At 38.6% G+C, this 24,771-nt stretch overlaps 1 protein-coding gene across 6 annotated transcripts; it reads left to right on the forward strand.

The window, feature by feature from the left end:
• The first annotated feature begins 4,885 nt into the window (after nucleotides 1-4,885).
• MANSC4 (MANSC domain containing 4) lies at nucleotides 4,886-24,630 on the forward strand. Of its 6 annotated transcripts, XM_020977203.2 has the most exons (7): nucleotides 4,886-5,105; nucleotides 7,149-7,460; nucleotides 10,847-10,869; nucleotides 11,589-11,686; nucleotides 12,141-12,673; nucleotides 18,011-18,145; nucleotides 22,662-24,630. In XM_020977203.2, exons 5-7 carry the CDS (start codon nucleotides 12,442-12,444, stop codon nucleotides 23,294-23,296), a joined length of 1,002 nt encoding a protein of 333 aa, XP_020832862.1. In that variant the 5' UTR covers nucleotides 4,886-5,105; nucleotides 7,149-7,460; nucleotides 10,847-10,869; nucleotides 11,589-11,686; nucleotides 12,141-12,441; the 3' UTR covers nucleotides 23,297-24,630. The 6 variants fall into 6 exon arrangements, with proteins under 6 accessions (XP_020832862.1, XP_020832873.1, XP_020832865.1 ...); XM_020977214.2 differs by lacking the exon at nucleotides 18,011-18,145; XM_020977206.2 differs by lacking the exon at nucleotides 11,589-11,686.
• The last annotated feature ends 141 nt before the right edge of the window (nucleotides 24,631-24,771 follow it).

Raw genomic sequence — 24,771 nt, forward strand, 5'->3', positions numbered from 1 at the left:
ACAGTTTCTAAGAGGGACCTGATATAGTCCAATCTGTGCCTGTACAGGAATCCCCTCAGTATCCTCTAAGACGTCTACAAAAGCCCTAACAAGTCACCATCCAGCCTTTGCTGAGGATCTCTAGTGAAGTAGAACCCATTTCCTCCAGAGGCAGCCAGTTCCATTTTAGGACAGCTCGAACAGTAAAAATATTTTTCCTTAGATGGGGCTGAAATCTCTCTCTGCAACTTCCACCCCTTTTCTAGCTGGCCTCAGACCCAGCAGATAAAATCTGATCCCTCTTCCATATGACAATACCTTGAACACTAAAGACCCGTTTCCCCAGGCCTTCTCTTCTCCAGGCTTTTCCTGTTCCTTCAATTAATCCTCAAGCACCTTCAAAATCCTGGTTGGCCCCCTGGCCTGTCAATGTCCATCTCCAAATATATCACCCAGAACTATCCACATTCACCTTATTTTGACTGCTGTGTTGCACTGTTTGTATTGCACAAATTTGTTAAGTCATTTGTATGTGACACTCTGCCTTCTGATAGACCAGGTAGTGAAGACCGTCACAGGGACAAAGGACACCAGGGGTGCCTGTGGTATCCAAAAAGACGTTTGCCCAAAGTCATGGAAACAGGGAAGTTTGACCCTGGCACTGTGAATTCTTTTTTTCCCAATCAATAAGCATTTTTCCCATAACAGAGTATTAATTTTTTAAAAAATGATTGCACATGGAACTGCAAATCTATTATGTAAAACTTGCTATTCCTTTTAAATACATAATAAAGTTATCATGTAAATTTCTTTTTTTTCCTTTTTTCCCCTCTCCTCCCCAGAGATGGCTAGCATTAGACACAAAATATGTGTGTGTATATGTAAAATCATTCTATACATACTTCTATTTATCAGTTCTTTCTCTGGATGCAGATAGCGTCTTCCTATGTCCTTTGTAGTTAATTTGGGTATTTATAACAGTCAAAATGATATATTCGCTCCAAGTTGTTCTTAAAGCAATATTGCTGTTATCGTATGCAACGTTCTCATTGCTCTGCTTATTTTTGGCTCTTTGTTATTTCCTGCAAGTCTAGCGATGTTTTACTAAGATCATCAAGCTCATCATTTCTTATGGCATAGTAGTATTCCATTACAATCATGTACCACAACTTGAGGCACTGAGAACTTTGAGAAAGAGACATAACAGAGAGAATCCCTCTTGCTGAGCCCTAACAGTGGCTAACAAGAAATGTGGAACTGGGTACTCTCCCAATGCATCAAGACTTGTGGATTTCTGCTGCAGATGATAGTAATTATTATTAATAATAGCTAGCATTTATGTAATGATTTAAGATTGGGGAAGTGCTGTACATATTTCATTTGATCTTCACAACAACCCTATGAGGTAGGCGCTATTATTAACCCCACTTTACAGATGAGGAAATTGAGGCAGACAGAGGTTAAGTGACTTACCCAGGATCACACAGATAGCCAGTGTCTAAAGCTAGATTTGAACTTGGGTCTTCCTGACTTCAGGTCTGTGGCTCTATCCACTAGCTATCTAGCTGCCTAATCACCTGACTGGAAGACTGGGAGTGACAACCCTCTCTCAACCCCCAACCCACAGGAATACTTAGGTGACACTCCACCCTATCCTGACCTCTTTGCTTGATAAAAGCTTAAACAGACTTCTGAGTGATCTCTTCTTGATGGGGAAGTCGAATTAATACTAGAAGGACCAGGTGCCAAAATTGATGCAAAAATGTTATAATTTTACTTTGAAATAAATATTTTCATCCTATCTCTATTTCCTTTGCCTTATGGATAAAATAAATGTACTGTGTCAACTAACACATCTTGGTCCTTCAGGGTGTTCTTGAAATAAGATCTTTTTTAAAGGAGAGAAACCCTTTCCTTTGGCTGCCAGCCAAAAGGGGCCTGTGCTCACATTTTGTCAGTGATAGAACCCTTCCAATTCCAATGATATTCCAGTTGTTTGACGTTTAAAAAAAAAAACCCACAAGTTTGTAGCCACCAAATCCTTTTTGGTGTGACTTAATGCAAGTGTCTTGAGGTAGCAAATAAGAAGAAACTTCTTTTTGCCTTTAAAGAGACAGGAGATACTATTCCTTAGCTTTGTGAGCTGATGTGGTCTAGGGAAAGAGGCCCCTCTAGGTGTTTGCAGGAGAAAGAACATGCAAAACAAATGTCATGCTCTAGATTAGTAAGAGACAGTAAGTCACACATTATCATTATTTTATTGCCTTGAACCAATATATATGCACATGAACACTGTTTTCACAAGTAAGGGCTGGAAACTCTTCTTGCTATGCATGCCTTCATCAAAAAATCATAGGTAAAAATGTTAGAGCTGAACCTAAGAAATCACCTAGGCACAGGATCATAAATTAGAGTTGGAAAAAGCCATGGGGGTCACCTAATCCAACCCCCTCATTTTATAAATGAGGAAACAGAAGTCAGCTGATTTGCCCAAGTTCATACAGATAGTAATTAGTAGTGCTGGAATCTAAATCCAGGTTTTCTGTCTCTAAATATACCAGTATTTCCACAGCATCACACTGACATCTTTAATCCAAATTTCTCATTTTACAGATGAAGAAACAGCTTCAGAGAGGTAAGGTTAAACCCAAGATCATATAGGTAGTAAGTAAATGGTGGAGTCAGTATTAAATTTTGGCTTTCTTACTCCAAGCCCAGATGACTGAAGCCTTCCAATATGAGGCCACCCAATCAGTCATCTTGTCCCTCAATATGAAGAAAGTTTGGGATGACATGACATTGTGGAAGAAGCCAACTGTGAATTTGGGGAAAACATCTTCTCTCCCAAAAAAACAGTCATGGGGTTGTACAGAGACAGACCCTCAGGCTATCAGACAGGATGAGCCTGACTGATTTCCATCTTGAAGGAAACTTCCACTCTTTTAAAAATTTCTGACCAATATATCTGACAAGATTAACTTTACAGAAAACAGCAAACTTGATCTTTGGCAACTTCTAAGACCCTGTGGTTAACAGTTCTAACCCCAAGGTTAACACATTCTCCTCCAAATCATCGAATACCCTGTCAGATATCCCAAATTAAAAAAAAAAAAGTTGCTCAGCAGCCCCAGCCTCTTTTTAACCACCTATGATATAACCCCAAGGCTGTATAAAAACCTCCAAATGCACGTATCTGCCTGTGTTCTGCGGGTTGCTATCCAGCTGACAAGTGACCATTAGCTGATGTAATTAAACATTTTATCTTCCAGCCTTGCCTCCTGATTTACGGACCTCCAGTCCAATGTACTGAAGTGGGAGGAGTTATTCTTCAAGAGGATCTCTGGGCTGAGAAATTCCCCAATGACATTTTGGAGGCAACAAAACTGAATCTGTGGTTCCTTGCTCCTCAAAAATGTTTAGCTCATCTCAACTCAGACACTTGACACTTATCAGCTGTGTGACCCTGGGCAAGTCACTTAACCCCGATGGAGAAGAAATCGTGTTCTGGCTCCCAGGACTTAGCTTTGTCTCTGTGCCTTCTTTTTCCTCCATTTCTCTACATGGGAAATTTGTATTTTACATGTGGTTAGAACTTTGAATAGTAAGAATTTAAATGATGCAACCACTTCACAGGACTCATAACTTGCTCTTAGGGGGATTTAGCTGTCTAGTAAATTACCTTTAGCCTCAAAACTATACAAAAATTCATTCAGAAACCCACAAGCAATAAGAAAGGGGGGGGCCCCCTCTAGTACCAACTCAGGACAACAAGATGGTAACCTCCCAGCATGACAGGCCCTGTATCCTAAGGCAGTGAGAGCACAGGTCTTCTCTGAAAAACCTTCAGGGTGATTGGAAATCTACATCAGGAATAACAGAAGTATCAAGGAGTGGGAGCAACATGCTTAAATATGGCAATTCCTAGACTGAGATAGGCCAGATCCTTGTCAGATCAATTCAATTACCATTTATTAAGCATCTACTGTGTATTAAGCATTGTGCTAGGCCCCGCGATCCTAAGCTCCCTAGAACTCTGTCCTAAAACTCCATAAAGGACCCTGAAGATCCTAAAAAATCCTATGAACCTAAAAAATCTAAGATGGGTAGGTAAGGAGGGGTGACTAACCCCAGGAGGTAGATCCCAAGGCAGGAACGCAGGTAATCCAAATCAAGGCTAAGCACAAAGCCTCATTTCAGGAACTAAAGCTGGAGAGATGAATAAACAAGAAGACAAAGGCCACTACAAAGAATTTAATAGGTCCTGAGATATCTAAAAATTCAACTTTAAAGGAGAGAGTAACTCCATCCTATCTTAGAGGCAAAGTCACAGAAGCTTCTTGAGTAGGGAAATGACACAGTTAGACCTGTAATTAAAGTTATAACCACCTGAGGAACCTCAAGGATTAAAATAAAGAGAGGTATATGTGTGTATTCATTACCATAGTATAATATCTGGTTACCCTTTAGGACTAGATACTTCAACCTCTCCCAGATAAAAAGTATTAGTTAACCAAGTTTAAATAGGGACATCAGAAAGTAGTGAACTCTCTTTGTTCCTTTAGAATCTCTCATTAATGGGAGCTTTTGTTCCCTGACTATTATAGATAACATCCCTGACTGGTGTTTTCTGGACTGTTTTAAATGGACCAAGAGTCACAGTGAATAAACTTGTGTTAGAAAAGTAGTAACCTAGAATTATCTGAGCAGGATCAACCTGGACTAGGGTGCTTGTCCGACAATAAGAATCACTGGCACTTCGTGCTTTTTGTCATTTGACATGATGATAACATCATTTAGGAATGGAAGACTCTTAAGTGATGAGATCGTTTATAAAACTCTTACAATAGGTTTTCTGTTGAGGTAGGATTGTGAAATCAAAACACACAGCTGGCCTATTTACCAAAAGACCATTACAACACTAGAATAATTCCCTTCACGACAGTTTTGCCTGGATAGTTCTAGATATTTCTAAATTTCTGGATATTTCTGAAATAGGGGTCTTAACCATTCTTAGTGAAAAGGCCTTACAAAAGTAGGGGCTCAAGCTGGATTTGACCCTCAGGCTAAATTCAAAAGACAAACTCACATTTGAAGGATGAAATCTTAAAGAAACAACAGAGATAACTGTAAGTTATGACTTCCTTGCTATTGCATGCATTCTGTCTCCATGCATTTATACTGGCTGCGCCGCATGTCTGGAATTTTCTCACTCCTCACCTCTATCTCCTGGCTTCTCTGGTTCCCTTTAAGTACCAGCTAAAATTCCACTTTCTGCAAGAAGCCTTTCCTCTGAGATTATCGCCAATTTATCCTGAATATATTTTATTTATACGTAGTTGTTTTCATATTGTTTCTTCATTAGATTGTGAATTCCTTGAAAGCAGGGACTGGGTTTGTCTTTCTTTGAGTAATAATAATAATAATAATAATATCATTTATTAAGCACCTACTATGTGCCAGGCACTGTGCTAAGTGCTTTACAACTATTATCTCATTTGATCTTCACAACTACCCTTCACGGTAGGTACTGTTATTATCCCCATTTTACAGTTGGGGAAACTGAGGTAAACAGAGGTTAAGTGATTTGCCTAGGGTCATACAGCTGGTTAAGTATCTGAGGCCAGATTTGAAGTCCTCCTGACTTCAGAACCAGAAATCAACTGAACCATCTAGCTTTGGATTCCAGCACTCACCACGGTGTCTGGCACATTGTAAGGGCATGATAAATGCTTGTTGATTTGACTTATACTTTCCTAGGAGGTTGAAACTTAAAACCATCAATATAGAAACCAATTGTTAGGACTATTGAATAGAGATTTTATATTTCACCTTGGCTCTGAACTGTCTAAATAATTCCTTTTGAGTCCATGTTCTCTGGCAAGCCTGGCTACCCTACACCACTGTCAATGGACCCAGGAACTCTGGATCTCTTAAACTCAAAAGGTTGCCTCCCAGGCTAACATTTCCATGTTGGGGATCAGGAAGGAAATAAAACTGAAGAAGAAGGTAGAAATCTAAGGCCCAGGCTGCACATCCTTCTGTTTCCACATTTCTTCCAAGAAGTAGAGAAGGGCACCAGCCCTTCTAGGGATAGAGTCAAATAATCCTAAGACTATTTGCAGAGTTCTAGGAAGAGAATAAAGTGACCAAGGCCAGGTCAGTCCCTTTTAAATAACCACTAGTTCAGGCATTGTTCTTGTTTAGTGGACCAAAAGGGATTGCTTCATTATCTCTAAGTAGATGCCTTTCAGCATTCAGCCCCTACAAGTCCTGAGAGTTGTCGGAATTGTTTCATGGCATGCTTCCTGGAAACCTTGAAGCTCACCCTAAGGCATGATCTGTAAAACTCCCAGACCATAGAGCGGAAGAAAATTAAGTACAATGAAGTGTGCAACAGGTATTAATTAATCATGATCCCAAACTAGTGGCTTTAAATTAAGATTCTCCAACAATAGTAAAAATATGATATTGTAACTAGCTAAACTAAATAAACTAGCTAAAAGGTGGCAACATGAATCTAGGTAGAACAACGAAAAAAAAAGCCCCTGATCAACTTACAGTACTTGTTACCAGATTGTTCTAATCACATCTTGGTCATTGGGCCCAACTGTCTATACCATCATCAGTCATTTTGTACCTCTCTCTCCCAGCATTGTTCTACCCGTGCCTAATTTGTCTGGCCCACACACACAGTTCTTACTAGAGGGAGGAAATCTATTCAACTAACAAAAATTACATGACAACATATGAGAGGCACAAATTGCTTTGATAAAGGAAACCGTTGCCAACTGGGGAGTCAGAGAATTCCTGGAGCAGAGGGCTGTTGAGTAGGGCTTTGAAGGATAGATAGGAATTCAACAGACAGAGGAGTAGTCATATAGGGCATTGTATGCACAGGGAATAGTCTGAGCAAACTACAAGGTGTTTTCATGGGACAGAGACTACTACAATTTGATTGGAGGGTAGAGTTCATATATAGGAGCAAGATGAAATAAGGCTGAAAATAGTCTGATGGTGCCAGCAGGGTACTCTATGTGATATGCTCGTTGTTCATCCTTTGTTTTTAAAGAGGACCAATGACATCATGGGATGATGTCTTGACTGCTGGGTAAATTGGATTTAAGTGAGACAGAGTTGTACAAAGACATCAGCCTCACTCTCTCTTTCAGAGTCATCTAAGTCCAGCGTCAAGACAAAATTCAGGAGACTGGTGATGGTCCAGGATGCAGTGGACGACCTTAGCATCTTCAATGTCTGACCAAGCTCTAAACGCTCCACAGGTCTTGCTTCAGTTGCCTTCGTGGCCATTGAAACAAATTGTTCTCAATCTTCCCATTTCACCAGGGAGACTCTCCCTATGCTTTGGTAAACATCCCCCTAACTTATCAGTGAGTTCGAGACCTGTCAGTTACCTTCAACTTAGTTTAGCCCTTCTGTCCAGATGGTTTTATGGGGCTGTGACCAGCTTTTCGGATCCACAGGTGAGATTTGGGTGAAAGGTGGGTACCAAAGGTGGATAAGCAGCCCTGAAAAGGGCTAGGCAAGCCCTCACAGCAGAGTGCTAGTCCTCTCTCAACACCCTTACGTCCTAACCCTAAATTTGTTTCTTCATCTATAAAATGGGGATAAATAATAGCACCTACCTCCCAGGGCTGTTGTGAGGTCCAACTGAAATCATATGGAAAGCACTATATAAAGGCTAGCTCTTTTTACTATCAACCTTTTTCCCTCTCTCTTTTTCGCTCTTTGCTTCAAGGGATGGTCCTCTGGGTGGGGAAGGGAAAGGATACATTTGGAAAGGAAGATAAAGTAAAATTTTCCAAACGTGTACAGAAGATGGAAACCAGGCAGGAATGGAGGATGAATGAATATGAAAATATAGCAAAGCTGTGTACAAATAACCACTCCTTACTGCCTGTGTGCCTCCAGCCAAGTTCCTTCCCTTCTCCCAGCCTGATTCCCTCCCATGATGGAAGGAGTTGGACAGGAGGTCCAACTCTGAGGTTCCCTGAAGTTCTAAACCCCATGATGACCCCAGAGACAGAAGGGACCTCAGCACAACAGAGTCTTGTTCCCCAGACCCCACAGTAACATGCCTAGCAAATTGGGACCTGGCCTCATCTGGGACATGCCTTCAGCATGTCTGAGACAGCTGGCTGTATTGGGAAGGCCTGGGAAGGCCTTTCCAGCGTACAGCCTCACTCTGTCTCTTTGTTAGAGCTTGACTCCACCCACACCTGGGGCCTAGCAGAGCCCCCACTAACCCTGGTTCTGGCACAATATGTGTATCCTTCAAAGACTTCAAATCCTCCTAATCACCTCTTGTAACCCTCTAAGTGTTTTCTGTCTCCAGCCAGAGCACTCCCAGTTCTATCTTGAGCACCTCAAACTGGATGTCCAAAGACCTCTCATACTCAACATGTCCAAAACAGAACTCATTATCTTCCCCCACTAATCACTCCCCTCCTCCTACTTTTCCTAGTACTTTCATACCCTCAGGCTCCCAACCTAAGGGTCATCCTGGACTCTTCACTCTCTCTCAAACCCCCTCCCCCATCCAATAAGGTGTCAACACCTGTCCATTTCACCTCTCTCTGCAACATCTCTGGTTAACTTCAAGGAGAAAGAAGTACTCTAACCAGATCCATGCATAAAGAAGATTAGTTGGGCAGATGTGAAGAACTGCTGGATATCAGGAGATATTGGAGGCAAAAAAAATTTATTAGGAGGTGATTGAAGGTAAATAGTTATGACTTACTGGGTGCAAGATGGTGCAGTAGTTAGAGCCCTGGGCCTGGAGTCAGGAAGATCTAAGTTTAAATTCAGCCTCAGACACTAATTAGCTGTGTGACTTTGGGTAAGTCACTTAACCTCCACTCACCTCAGTTTCCTCAACTATAAAATGGGGATAATAATAGCACCTACCTCCTAGGGTTGTGATGATCAAATTTTATTTGTAAAGCGCTTAGCACAACGTCTGGCACGCTGCAGGCACTTAATAAATACTTGTTTCCTTTCTTCTTCCCTCCCTTCCTCCTTCCCTTCCTTCCTTCCTTTCTTCCTTCCAGGAACCTATACTAGTGTATTAGGTGGCAGAAGGACTAAAGAGATATATACAAGAGCTATCTCAAAGTTAGAATTGAGAGGACATGAACAGTGGATATGAGGGGTGAAGGAAATAGAAGAGTCACAGAGAACAGCAAGGTTTTGACCACAGGAGGCAGGGGGTGTCCCTGACAAAAGTAGTAAAAGCAGGAAGAGGAAAGATTTAGGGGAAAGATAAACTCTTGAGTCTCTGAACTTTGAATAAGACAATTAATTACCTAAAATATCTAAATTAGAATGGTATAAAACCTAGGGGAAAATGAGATTTTTGAAAATTGTGTTAGAGAGAGTGCCTATTCATATCCCACATTTCAAATATTTTGCCAAAAAATATAGTTCTGCATTCTGTTCTTTGAAAAGGAATTTTTATGACAACTTTATTTCTGAGTTTGTTTTTAAACACAAAAAGCACATAGTTTCATACTATTAAAAGATATCATATGGGACTGCTAAAGTCAATTACATGTAGCACTCAGTCTTAAATTTTTCCCTTTTGGCTTAAGTTTATAGACTTCACCCAGGCAAAACTTCCATTGACTTCAGTCATCTGAATGTTTAATTTCATTTATGCCAGTATCTGCAAATCAAACTATGTGGACTGCAAAATTGAGTCTCTTTACATTTCTCACAGAAGTCCAGTCTACTGGATACTGTTTTGGATTTTATATTTAACTATGGAGACCTTGGGTTTTTAGTCTAAATCTACCACTCAGTTTCTAAGTGACCTTGGACAGAGTTCCCTGCTGCAAAATGAAGCTAATTTCAACCTGCACTTTTCCCAGAGGAAAACTGTGATGAAAAATGAGGCAATAGTCTTCTGAACTTTGAATTCCTCCCAAGAAGGTTCTGTATAAATATAAGGAATTATTATTATAGCAATATGACAAATAGCATTTTGCAGTCTAAATATATTTGTCAGGATCTGTGCAGTGTGACAGAGACGCAGTATGGTAGGGAAGCATTCCAGATTTGGAATCAGAGAACATGGGCTCAAATTCTGACTCAGCCACTTGCTACTGTACCTGTATAACCTTCACCTTTCTAGGCCTCAATGTTTCATCTGTAAAATGAAGAAGTCGGACTAGATTCCTTCTCAGGCCTCTTCCAGCTCTCATTCTATGACCCTGTGATCCAAAAGCTACATATAACCATTTGTGCTGAGTTGCATCTGTTTCCTGGTTTCTTCATTTCATTACATATGATCACTAAGTATGGCTGCTTTGTTTGATAATTTGTCATGAGATTGGACATGCCCATTATACCTGTACATAACTGAAATCTCTATTCTTCATGTCCACACCCCAGTCCAATTGCACTCCTTCCTTTCCGGTGTAGCTGGTCATAAGGAGTGAGACGTAATACCCATATTTTTAATTATGGTTCTGGTCTTTGGAACTTTCATATTCCATCAAAAATAGCTTTCTGTTCTTTTTTATCCCTGTTAGACATCTAAGGGGTTAATAACTGAGAGTCCTCTACTCTAGCAAGGTTTTGGATTGTTCCATCGTCCTTTCAGGGAAGCTGAGAACTTTGAAGAATGATTTCTTATCATAAGAGGAATGGTGTATCTTTTTTTTATAAAAAGAGAAAGTACATTTTGTGTAAGTATTTTTAGTCTTGGTAAATCATGTTAGATATAGGAGTAATGAGAAAACTGAAAGTCTGTTCTAACAGAGAACAATGAACAATGGAGAGTCAATCTTGAATGTCAGCTTTTTGCCTTCCCTTTAGAAAATGCCATTTCCCCCTTCCCTTTGAACAGGTGGAAGAGTCTGACTTCTGCAGGTAAGACAGGTTTGTTTAAAGTGTATATGGGAATAAAAGGTCTATCTTACCATTTTGATCTAGCTATATGGTGATTATGCATGACACAATACATATTTGCAGGAAAGTACAATGTTAGGTTTTTTCAACTGTAACTATAACAAGAATCACAGGAAACTTAAAAATAGGCATCTGTTTAACTTCATTGCTCCTTTTTGCATTAAGAATCTATATGCTATATAGAGTAACTTGTCTATTGTTAGTAAAGAATAGAAAGAAAATGCTGTAATGAATGATTTCTAAAAACTGCTTGTTGTATTCTGAATAAATGAGTCACTAGACAGGAGGTTAGAGAGAGAATACTGTGTCTGTACTCGTTAAAAAAAAAGCTGTGTGTCACTAATGAGATAACACATGTAAAGTCTTTGTAAATCTTAAAGCACTAACAAAATGATCTATTACTCCAATTGTAATCATTATTAGACATATTGGAAACTAACAAAACAATACTTCTTTAGTATGTTAGAGTTCATCAGCTTTGGTGACCATGAGATGGAAGGCCATTCCTGTGGTACTGCCTTTGAAAATGTAACTGAAGCCATCGCTAATAGGGGACATTTAAATAATAATTTAATTCCTCTGCTGCCTTTGGCCTCCCATTCCTCAGTCAAGAATATGCAATGTTCCCACCAAACTATGAGTGTGCCCTAAAGAAAAGAGTACTGTTCTCTTGCTTCCAGCATCCAGCAGACACAGAAATCAGGCAGGTATTAAGAAAATGCAGTCCAATGCATTTGGGTAAGCATTAAGAAATCTGCTCTTCCCTTCATTTCTCAAGGTAAGTAACAACTCCTCTTTGTAGAATTGTAGACATCTTAGCAGGTTTGTTAATGAAATGTAGCACCACTTTTTTCTCGGTTTGTCATCTCTGGAAAGAGTGAAGTTCAGAGTAAACTTTTTCATTCTTGGTTTGCATTTGTTTAAATATAAAAGATAGCAATGCTTTTTTGGAGCAGAAAGCAAACCCAGGCACTGTAAGAGCAAACCCTCGTAAGGGCAGAGAAAGTAACAAATTCAAGGACAGAAATAAGGCTAATAAGTATGCCAAAAAAAAAAAACCTAAAGACAAATAACAGTTCATCTGTTTTGTTTGAAGTGAAATCTCACCAGGACCATTCTGTTATCTGAAGCTCAAGTCAGTGAAACACTGTATGCAGACAGAAGCTTTCCTATGTTCCCCATTTGTCCTTATATTTCCATAGTAAAGGTTTTCTGTGACTGTTCAATTTCAGGGAAAGAGGGAATACACAACAGAGGCTCTATTTCTCTGTGACTGAGTAAAAAACAAGGCATCAAGAGAACACTATCCAGAAAGACAGCAGGAAACGTGCCATTCCCTTGGGAGCTCATTTTGGAGAGAAAGAAAGAAAACCAAATGCAGGTCTCCAAACTGACTTAGCTTGCTGGCAGCCGCACATCAAGAAAAGTCTTAGCAGTGGCCCCACCACGCAAAAAATTCTTTCTTAAACAAAGACTTGTCACATCTTTCTATGCTGGAAAAAAGACTTGTCTTGAACTTTTCATACTGAGGAAATGTGTGGCATGGTGGAGGCAGCAGCAGAAGTGCTGCTGGTCCTGAGTATGGCGTGGCGTTTGGATGCTCTCTGTTCACCCGCTGTGTTTTACAAGGATTGCTGGATCCGACGCTTTCCAGGTTTCCTAATTGACCTGGAGGAATCTCAGAAGTTTGGAGCCCAGTTCCTAAAATATTACTCAGAAAGCACAGGCCAGAAGTGTGGGAGGAACTGTTGTCTTACAAAGGATGGTAAGTGTGGGTGGTATGCCTGAGCAGTGAAAATGTATAGTTCCTCATAAATATAGTTGCTATAGAGCTTATGAGGATTTTTAAAATCCTGGATTATTTTTAGGTGAAGAGGAGGATACCAGTTTGTGAAATCAAAAAAAAAGATAGAATCATGCCTCCAGTTTTCGCTCGCTAGAACTCCTAATTGAAATACACTTACCTAGATTATGGAAGGAGGAAGGAAGATTTCATCTTTGCCAAATCAAAGGGGGAAATTCATATCCAACTCCCAGCCATCTGCAGGTAGCAATAAATCAATAAACAAGCATTTTTATTAAGTGCCTACCATGTTCCAGGAACCATACTAGGTGCTGGGAATACAAAAACAAAAAGGAAATGGTCCATACTCTCAGAGGATTTATGTTCTATTGAGGAAGACAATATATACATATGTATGTACATACAGAATACATACTAAATAAATTCAATGTAGTCACTAGCATTGGGGGGATCAGGAAAAGCTTCATACAAAAGGTAGCTACTCAGCTGAGTTGTGAAAGAAATAAGAGAGGGGCAGCTGAGTCATGCAGTGGATAGAGCACCAGCCCTGGATTCAGGAAGACCTGAGTTCAAATCCGTCCTCAGATACATAACACTTACTAGCTGTGTGACCCTGGGCAAGTCACTTAACCCTGTTGCCTAGCCAAAAAAAAAAAAAGAAAGAAAGAAGAGATAATTCAAGACAATAGTGAAGAGAGAATACTTCCCAGGAATGTGGAATCACTGCAAAGGTGCAGAGATATGAAGTGGATTGTCAAGTATGAGGGATACCAGATGCCAAGAAGGCAAATTTGGCTGGCCTGTAAAACAGAGGTTCTCAGGACCCATTTAGACTTTTAAAAATTACTGAGGACTCCAAAGAGCTTTTGTTTGTAATGGTTATATCTATCAATATTTACCATATTTGAAATGGAAACAGGCAACTTTTGAAAGTATTAAATTTATTTTAAAATAACAATGTTGGACCCTTTACATTGTTTCTTCATTTCTGCATTCTGTTACAATACGTTGTTTCAGTTGAAGAATATGAAGAAAATCCAGCTTCACACAGACATGTAATTGGAAAAGGCAGGATAATTTTTATAGGCAAATAGCATCTTGGTATTATTACGAAAATAGTTTTGACCTTACTGATCCCCTGAAAGGGTGTCAGGGACCCTCAAAGTCCGTAGACCACACTTTACCATTGCTGCTATAGTAACTGGAAAGCATTGTAAAATGAAGCTGGAAAAGTAGTTTGGAGACAGGTAGTGACAGGCTTTAAAAGCTAAACAGAGGAGTTTATACTGATTCTATTAGCAAAGACCCACTAAATTTTACTGGGTGAGACACAGTCAACCTGTGCTTAAAGAAAATCATCCTGGCAGCTATGTGGAGAATGAGTTAGTTGTAGGTGGAGATGAAGCATGGAGACCAGTGAGGATTTCATTGCAAAACTGTAGGTGAGAAATGTTAAAGGGCAGAAGGAAAGTGGCAGCTAAGTGAACAGGGAGAAGGGAATGGATGCAAGAGATATAGTGGAGGGAGAATTCCCAAGATTTGGGAACTAATTGGATAGAAAGGGAGAAAGTGAGGGGTAAAGAATAACACTGAGGTTATAAACTTAGGAGACTAGAGGGATGGTGATTCCCTTGGGGAAAAAAATAGGGAAGTTACAAAGAAGAGTTTGGGGAGAAGATGATGAAGTTCTGTCTTGGACATGTTGAAATTAAAATGTCTGTGGAACGTTTTGTTTAAAATGTACGATAGGCAGTTTGGTGATGCAACTGGAGCTCAGGAAAAAGACTGGGAATGAATATATAGATCTGAGAACCAGCTTCATACAGATGATGATTTAACTGATTTGAACTGATGAGGTCATCAAAGTAGAGAGCACAGAGAGAGTAGACCCAGAATGGCACCTTGGGGAACACTTAAAGTTGAGGGAGTGGGGGGCAGGGTGGGTACGATATAGTTGATGATCAGCAAAGGGAACTCATAAGATGGTGAGATGCATAGGAAAAGAATCAAGAGAGGGTAAAGTCATAAAAATCCAACAAAGAGAGAATATCCAGGAGGAGGTGTTGGTCAACAGTGTTAAATGCTGCAGAGAGGTCAAAAAGATGAGGCCTGAATAAAAACCATCAGGTTTGACAGTTAAAAAATCACTGGTAACTTTAGAGAGCAATCTCAGCTGAACGATAAGTTTGGTTGCCAGATTGCAAAGGGTTGAGAAGTGAGAGGAAAGGAACTGGAGACAAGGTTTTTTCCTAGGAATTTGTCTGAGAAAAAGAGTAAGACATAAGATGATAGCTTAAAGTGGAGCAATCCATCAATCAATCAATTAGAAAGTATATAGGAACAGTCTACTATGTACCAGGCACTGTGCTAGACACTAGGAATCCAAGTACAAAGAAAGAGCTTATATCTGAATGATGGAGATAAGTACATATAAAAATATATAAAGCATGAATGTAAAGTGAATAAATACAAAGTAATTAAATACAAAGTTTTGGAACAAGGGTGATTAGCAGTTGGGGAGATCAGGAAAAGCTTCATGCAGAAGATGGTGTATGAGCTTATAGATACAAGGAAGAGAGAGCTATGGAAGTTAGAGTTAAGTGGAAGTTAGAGTTAAGGAGAGAGTGTTCCAGCTTTGGGAGATGGCTATTGCAGAGGCACAGAGAGAGGGAGTGTTCCTATGTGAGGAGCAGAGAGGGGGCCAGGTTGTCTAGATGCAGAATAAGGAAGAGGTAGTAATGTCCAATGGAACTGGAAAAGACAGGCTGGAGACAGATTGTATAGAGCTTTAAAAAGCTAAACAGATGAGTTTACAGTTTGTTAGAGACAATAGGGAACCACTGGAACTGGTAGGGATGGTAGATCTATTCAAGTTTTTTTAAGAATGAGGGAGTTATGGTAGATGGTCAGATTCAGCCTTTTCACCAATATCTGTTGTAATCACCCTCACCTCCAAGCAATGGCATTTCTTTTGTTTGATCTTCTTTTCCCAAACACAGTTCGTTTGTTTTTTATTAAATAACTAGTCAGCCTTATCTTACTCTAGGTTCTTAGTATTTGGCCAGTTTTCTGTACTCATTTTCAATTACTATCCTTGCTCCCATCTTCAACAAATGTCTTTTAAAAATATAAGATGGACAGTAATTTCCTGTGAACCTACATTTTTAGTTAATTTTCCTCATCTTTTCTTTCTCATCTCATTTCTCCTTCAAGATTTCAGAAGTATGCAGGATTTCATTCTTACTATACCATTAGATTGTATCTTTTATTTGAATCCTCTGAAATCTGCACTCCCCAAATCTAAAGTACATATCATACTATGTCCAGCTTTCTTCTTCTTCTCTATCTCACTCGCTACCACCACCATCCCCTACCACCACCCTCAGCTTTTTCATTTCTGCAATAAGTTCTTCTTTGGTTAGAATCAGATCTGGAATGGCAGCTCCTCTTTTCCTCTCCTCCACCTTTTGAAAGTTCAAATTGTCATTAGGATAGGTAATCAATTTATCAGGTTTTGCTTTTTGCTGTTGTTTATTTTGCTTTGGTAAAGAGAGCTTTAGCAGATGTCCAGATAATTGGAGTAATCCATCATTGCAATGTCATGTTTCTGTAACGGGTTTGTCATCTGTTTCCTCAGTTCATCTAGTTTCTCCTTTTGCCCAGGTGGTGTGTAGGATACTCTAACAGGAATAAACATTCTCTCTCTCTATTTATGTTCTTTATCGTGTTTCTTTCCTTGGGTTCCTGGATTTCCAAATATGTATATAAATATAGATATATAGATATATTCATATATAGTGCTATTCTACCACTCCTTTTATATGTTTTGCTCCTTTGGGGGAAAAAATGTGCCCTTATAGAATCATATTCTAGTCATGAGTTCCATTCTACCAAGTCCCAGTGATATCTATGCCTCCTGTGTTAAGACCTCTAGTTCACCCCGTTTATTATTCATACTTTGTGCATGGTTGATAAAGTGCCACCTTGAAAGGATGACAGTTTTTTATTTATCTCAAGTGAAGTAGACTTGAGTATTGGGGGTGACTCATTTACTGTGGTTAGCCTGGAGAAGGGATTTGTGGAGAGAGGTATTGTGGGCTAAGTGGAAGAGGGCAGAACTAGGTGCAGTAGGTACAAGTTGTAACTAGGCAAATTTAGGAATAATCACATCAAAAACTTTCTCACATTTAGTGTTATTCAAAGGTAGAATAGGCTGATTCCAAAGAAATTGGTTTCCTTACCAATGGAAGTCTTCAAGCAAAATCTAGATGACCACTTGTTAGGCATGTTGTATGGGGGATTTTTGTCAAGTGTAGGTTGAGCTATAAACTAGATGGCCCCTAAGGGCCCTTACAACCATGAGAGTCTATGAAATTTTAAAAGAATGCTTGCCCAAAGAAAGTAGACTCATTGCATATCTATGCTTTGATATAGTAGATAGAGTGCTGGGCCTGGATCCTTTCATTGGCACTATCTGTGAGACCATGAATATGTCCCTTAGGTTTTCTGAGCCTCAGTTTCTCCATACATAGAATGTGAAAATACAGGATTGTTGTAAAGCTCAAATGAGATAATGTATGTAAATACTTTGCAAACTGGGAAGAGTTAAAAAGTGACTTTGTAAGGAGATTTGTAAGGGGCAGCTAGGTGGCACAGTGGATAGAGCACTGGCCCTGAAGTCAGGAGGACCTGAGTTCAAACCCGACCTCAGGCCAAATACTTGACACTTACTAGCTGTGTGACCCTGGGCAAGTCACTTAACCCCAACTGCCTAAAAAAAGAAAAAAGATTTGTATTAACTGATGCAGAATTGAAAGAAAAAAAAAAGAACCAAATGAAATATTTGTAAAGTTCTTAGCATACTGCCTGGCAAATAGTAGAGGCTTAAGCTATTCTTGTTTCTTTTCTCAGACAATCTAGGACCCACTTACCAGATGGGGAATGTTTTCTCTCTGAGCTTATTAGAGAATTTCTTTAAAAGTTCCCTTAAAGTGATCTCAGGTCATAGATGGTCAGACTCTGGATGTAGAAAAGACTGTGGAAAAATATAATCCAACACTTTCATTTTCCAGATAAGAAGCCTGAGGCTCAGAAGGTAAAGCAGCTTGCCTATCTTTCAGGTCCACAGAAAGATGGGTATGACAAGAATCAAGTTCATAATGTCATTCAGAACTGAGCTCTGCTATATAAATGAGTCTATCCTTTGTTCTTTGAAGCAGCATAAACAGGGCTGAAGTCAAAGTCTTGCAGGCAATAAAAGAAAGTTTCAAATATTCAGTCTTTTTATTTTTTTAACAGCTCCCTGCAATCTGGCTATTTTCTTCCATGATCCCATCCATGACAATGTCAACTGCCTTCATGTTTACTGCCCTACCCTGGAGAGTTGCATCTTACAGCCTAGGCATAGTGCCACTCTGTACAACATCACAGCAGGTAAAGATTTATAGGGTATTTCTTGATTTTAAAAGACCATTGTTGGTGAGACCAGAGTAGTAACTCACTGTGGCTGGTGATAGACTGTCCCCTAAAACAGTTTTCCATAAAGCAAACATTGATTATGAGATATCCAGGAAGGAAAATTAATGTATAAAGACTGCATTTAGTCAAACACCTTAGTTCCCTTTAATTTATTAAATATAATGATAAAAAGTCCATGCCAGGTTAAAAAACCAAATCATAAACACCGAAGTATAACCTTACATTCAAATAGCATCCTTCCTCCAAAGAGAACAGAAGACTTTAACATAATATTCTCCTCCATTTATGCTAAATGAACTGAACAAAATCCAAAGTTGACATTTTATTGCAGGAAATAAAGATTTTGTTAACACCTTAATTTAGAAACTAATTAATTTAGGTGGAGGGAAGTAAACCAGTTAGATCATCATTTAATTAAATTATTAAATATAGTTTTAGTAATTCAAGTTGAAAAACTGAACAGCATTCTGAGGATGTAGAACATCCAAACCATAATCCTGCAAAGGTAGGATGTTTGGGCAGAGGGAATTCTATACCAGCTTTTCCCAAAATGTGCTTTGCCCCTCTTTTTGATGTAATGAAAATAAGGGTTCCATGAGAAAATCTCAGTGCTAGGTTTAATAGTAGTATAGAAAGCACATACTGAGTAGCTACCTAAAGCACCTAGATATGCCTGCGAAGATCCTTGTGGCACTCCACTGGACACCTCTTGTCAAACCAACACTGAACCATTCTCAACCAATCTGAGTTTATCCATTCAACCATTCCGAGTCTATCTAATTATACTATTACCCAGCCTACAAATAAATAAAGGGGAGAAAACTTTGCAGCAAAATAGAAGAAATTTACCTATGTTCATTGAATAAATTTCTACATATAGCTATTTTAATATCATTTCACATTCAAAATTTATAGGAAGGAATGTAATAGAATCATAGATTTAGAATTGGAGGGGATCTTAGAGAACATGTAATCCAATCCTCTCACTTTACAGATGAAGAAGCTCAGGCCCAGAGAATGTAAAATAACTTTCATTCTTTCCTTCATTCACTCATTCAAGGTCACACAGCTGGTAGGTGGCAAGGGCAAGTTTTGAACTCAGGTCCTTTAACTCTAAATCTGGCATTATTTCCACTTCATCATGCTTCTACTCCATAGGCCTCACATCATCTTATTTTACAAGTCTTCTCTTGTACTCACAGACCTTTTCATTTATTTATTCTGATTTATTTCTGAACTCCTTTGGAGCATGCACCCCAGAAAGACTATTAAAAAAGGTATCCATCCACGGCCAGGTATGAAATTTTCATCAGCAGTAGGTCAAGAATGGCATGGTATGAAGACCATGTTCTTATTTAAGATTTTTTAAAAGTATTATTCTTCATCTGTTAAATTGAAAGGGTTAGAAGAGATGATTTCCAAGGTCCTTTCTAGCTCTTCATCCTAGGATACTACTGTATCTTAAGAATGAAATTCATTTCATCTGTAAAAAGGGAGGTGTTGGACTGAATGGTGTATAGGCCATTAAGAGACCTTGTAAGGTCTCTTCTACCTCAAAAACTATGAGCTATAAATGTCTAGTCTAAATGACTAAAAGAATGGTAGTGATGGTGTATCACTGATCTAAAAAGGCTTGTCTTGGGAGTGGTGGGAGTTAGGGACAACACAGAAGAAGAATCTGACTTGGGATGTGTTCAGTATGAGATAGTACAGTGGAGAGGGAACTTTGTTTAGGTTTAGGAAGACATGAGTTCAAATCCTATCTCAGTCACTTACTAGCTGTATGATCCTGGGCAAGATATTTAACCTCACTCAGCCTCAGTCTCCTCAACTACAAAATAAAAGAATTGGACTTGATGGCTTCCAAGGTTCCTGCCAGGCCTAAATCTATAATCCTATGATCTGTGATCCCCAGGTCCTACAGGCAATTTGAGGCACTGCCTTCTCATATCCAGGCTAAATATCCCCTTTCTTTCCTCCCGTGTGTCATGGTCTCTAGTGCTCTCATCACCCTGGTTGCCTTCTTCTAGATATGCCCTGGTTTGTGGGTGTCAAAACTGAACACATTACTCCAGATGGGGTCTGATGGGGATAGAATATATCAGAATGGGCACCTTCCTCATTTTCAGTATTATATCTCTCTGAATGTAGCCTTCTGGGGGGCTGCTATATAATACTGCTTACTCATGTTAAACTCATAGTTCACTAAGGTAACTTTACTGTAGCAGGAGTTGGAGGTAGACATCAGATTTGGAATCAGAGGGTCTGAATTTGAATCCTGCTACTATTTGATCCTCTACAAGTCACTCCGACCCTATTTACTTATCTGTTAAATGGGGCTCATGATGTCTGGACTGCTGACTTCAATGGATTATTATAAGGAAAATATTTGTGAACCCACACTGGTGCTTAGTAATTACTATTTTCTTTTCTAAATGCTCAAACCCTTGGAGTACTCTAGAAATGGGAGGTATGTTATTAAACCCACCTGGATCCTTATCACATGAACTGTCTAACTAAGGCCTCCCTTATTGCTTGTGCAATTGATCTTTTTTTCCCTCTGTTTATATTTTATCTCAAGATATTTGGCGTAATGCTCTAACCTGTTAAGATCATTTTGGTTCCTTACTCTGTTCTCCAAGATGTTTCAGTTTCACCAATCTGCAGATTTCATAAGTATGCTATCTGTGCCTTTTTCAAAGTTATTGATAAACATGTTGAACAATTTAGGAACAAAGACAGGTTAACGGGGCTTTCCCTTCCATTAACTCATTGTTTCTAGTTATTCAGCTACCTCAAATCCACCTAACTGGATTTGTATCCTGCCCAGATCTTTCCATCTTGATCAAAAGCATATCATGAGAGATTTTTCTCAAATGCTAAAATTCAGGTAAACTGCTGTATTAAAATATACTTACAAACCATTTCCCAATTAATAAATGGTCAAAGGATATGAACAGGCAGTTTTCAGATAAGGAAATCAAAGCTATCTATATTTATATGAAGAAATGCCCTAAATCGCTATTGATTAGAGAAATGCAAATTAAAACGACTCTGAGTTACCACCTCACATCTATAATGTGACCAAAAAGGAAAATGATAAATGTTGGAGGGATGTAAGAAAACTGGGACACTAATGCACTGTTAGTGGAGTTGTAAACTGATATAGTTGTTCTGGAGAGCAATTTGGAACTATTGCCCAAAAGGCAATAAAACTATGCATACTCTTTGATCTACTAATGCCACTGCTGATTGCTAAGAATTGGAAATCTAGGGGATGCCCATCAATTGGTGAATGGCTGAATGACATGTGGTATGTTATTGTTACGGAATATTATTGTGCTATAAAAAATGACAAGCAGGATGACTTCAGAAAAACCTGGGAAGACTTACATGAACTGATGCTAAGTAAAGTCAGCAGAACAGGAGAAGATTCTACACAGTAATAGTAATATTGTACGATGAAGAATTGTGAATGACTTAGTTATTCTCAGCAAAACAATGATCCAAGACAAGCCCAAAAGACTCATGACTAAGCATGCTATCCACCTCGAGAGAAAGAATAGATATGGTCTGATTACAGACTAAAGCATACTATTTTTCCTTTCTTTTCTTGTGATTTTGTACAAAATTACAAATACAGAAATGTTCTAGATGATTGCACATTTACAACCTGTATTAGATTGCTTATCATCTGGGGGGCAGGGAAAGGAGGGAAAAAAGGATAGAATTTGGAACTTTAAAAAAACCCAAATGTTTAAAAAATATTTTTAACATGTAATTGGGGGAAAATAAAATATTATTTAAAAATTTTTAAATTCACTAACCTAACTATAGCATTACTCTAGTCTACCAGTAACCTTGTTACAAAACAAAATCAAGTTAATCTGACATGATCCTTTTTTTATGAACCCACGCTGGGACTCAGTAATTGGTTTTCTTTTCTAAATGTTCAAAACCCATCCCTATTATTAATAATGAATTTTTAGATTTTTCCAGGAATCAAAGTCAAACTCATCAATTTATGTTTTGTAGGATCTACTTTCTCCCCCTTTTGAAAATTGGAATATTCATCTATCTCCAATCCTGTGTCACCTCTCCGTGATTTTTTTAAAGATCACTTGTAGTTGCTGAGGAATTATATTCATCAGGTCTTTCAGTACCCCGGGATGTAGTTCACCCAGGTCTGGTAACTTGAACTCATCAGTAGAAACTGATGAACATAAATCATTCTGTTATGTTTAACCAGATTTTCAATCAATGTGGGAATCATTCTATAAGTTACAATGGATTCAAATTTCATCAATATGTTTCTCGCCTTTTAGAATTTAAGTTACAACTTGCAAATAGTGTTATCACAGTGGTAAATTTACACAGTGATAAATTCTAAGAAACTTTCTCAAATCTAACACTTCTACAACTCTTCCTTTAAAGCAGAAAGACTATCAATGACATCTTATTTGCCTTGCAGGTATTAATCCAGATTTGCTTGTTTTTCAAAAATCATCTATCAAAGATCCAAGTACACATTCTTCATTTAATAGACAGAACAGGCTAACCAATATAAAGACTGCTAATTTAGAAAAATATATAACTACCATGGTAAGCCCCATGTTACTGTCAGTAGAGGCTCCAGCTTCAACCACATATCAAGATCTGGTTTTAAATACCAGCAATACTAGTTTTTCCAATGCCGCAACCACAGAGTCTTGGACGACATCCATTCCACTGAACGACTTAGTTACTACACAGATAAATATGGCTTCACCCAGTCCTGATCTCCTCAATAGTCCAGGTAACAGGACAATTTCTCCTGCATTTAAGACTATAGAAACAAAAATACTTTCACGTATGCCTGTTCCGCAGCATCTCAACAGTAGCAAACAGCTATTGAATGAAACCAAATGGTACAACAGCCAGAACTACACTTCTGAAAATGAAGAAGAGAGGACTGTTGGGGAATCTGTGGCTTCAAACATGTGGCTGGTTCCTGTAGCACTCAGCATATCAATCATCCTCCTTTGCTCTTGTCTGGTCTTTCTTGCATCAGGATGCTGCCAAAAACAAGGACGTTATAAGCCAGCCTACAATGAAACACACAACTGAAAAGGGAAGGTTGTGACAACAGTTAAGGGTGCAGGGATGATAGAAAACTTTTAAAGTTGACTTCATTGTCAATATTGGTAAAATATAATGTGGGTTAGTAGAAAGAAGGTTGGATCTGGAGTCAGTAAGAGCTGAATTTGAATCCTGCTTCACCTATTTGCTAGGTGTGTGACCTTGGGTAAATAATTTATGCTTTCTCAGCCTCAGTTTCTTTGCCTGTAAAATGAGGTAATTGGACTCAATGAACTCTAAGGTCCCTTCTAGCTCTAAATCTCTGATCCTACTTACTATCACACTAATCTTATCATCACACTAATTATTTTTTCTCACCACACATGATTTCATTATAAGGAACACCCAATGCAGATAGGTGTCTTCTCTGCAACTTAGAAAGTTACAGAGATACTCTTTTAGTTATACTCTAAAGTGATACTCTTTTGTTAAGACAAAAAAAAAATCGATGCTTTAAATATTCTTTCTATAAAAACTGAAATAATTAAAACCCCATGTTTTATCAATAAGCAGGGAAGAGATAAGGAGAAAAACCCATTAGATGACTGAGTTTACATCTCAGTTAAGGTAAAATCCCTATGCTATGTGTTCCCCTGCTGCGCTTTTCCCTGGATCTAAGAGGCCACTCCCTCAATCTCCCTTCCCTCAAACCATACCTGTTGAAATCCTGCTTATTCTTTAAAGCCAGCTCAAATGCCACCTCCTCCAGGAAACTTTACTGATCCTCTCAGTCAAACTTTTCCTTGCTCAGATGTCCTGTAATATTTTATAGACATCTCTTTTATGCACTTATCACCTAACTTTTGTATTACAGTTATTTGTGTATAGATCATATCTCCCTACTAGACTGTAAGCTTCATGAGGGCAGGAACTATATCTCAAACTTTTTGTCTAACCCAGAATCACTTTCAGTAGGGTATGGATAAACGTTTGTTAAAATGAATTATTGAGATAAAACCTTGATTCTGTCATCAAGTTAGCCATCTTTCCAAGCTTTGTATATTTGGAAAATTGGATAAGAATGCTCTCTTTGTTTTCACCCAAGCCATGGATAAAAATAGTGAACAGGAGCCTGAATACAGATTCCTATGGCATCTCACTAGAGATTTTTTCAGGTTGACATAGATCTATTAATTAACATTATTTAGCTACAGATGTATTTCTTTTATATTATAGTTTTATATATATAATGGTGCAACCCTGACTAGACTGTGATTTCTGTTGGGCAGGAAACATATTTTATTTCATCTATGTATCTCTGTTACTGTTTAACACAATGTAAGAAATAAATGTGGATGCTTAATAAATATTTGTTGAAGTTGTTTATAATTGGCATAGATCTTCTAATGGCGTGAACGATTCCATATTCTACCCTTTTTCTGAAGTACTCTATTACAATGATTTGGTTTCACATGTTTCCTGGTCTTCAGATTTCTTTTCCATTCTCAACTGATTTGTCTTAA

The sequence above is a fragment of the Phascolarctos cinereus genome, unplaced genomic scaffold (genome assembly GCF_003287225.1).
Source record: "Phascolarctos cinereus isolate Bilbo 61053 unplaced genomic scaffold, phaCin_HiC Scaffold_1;HRSCAF=81, whole genome shotgun sequence".
Classification (NCBI taxonomy): Eukaryota; Metazoa; Chordata; class Mammalia; order Diprotodontia; family Phascolarctidae; genus Phascolarctos; species Phascolarctos cinereus.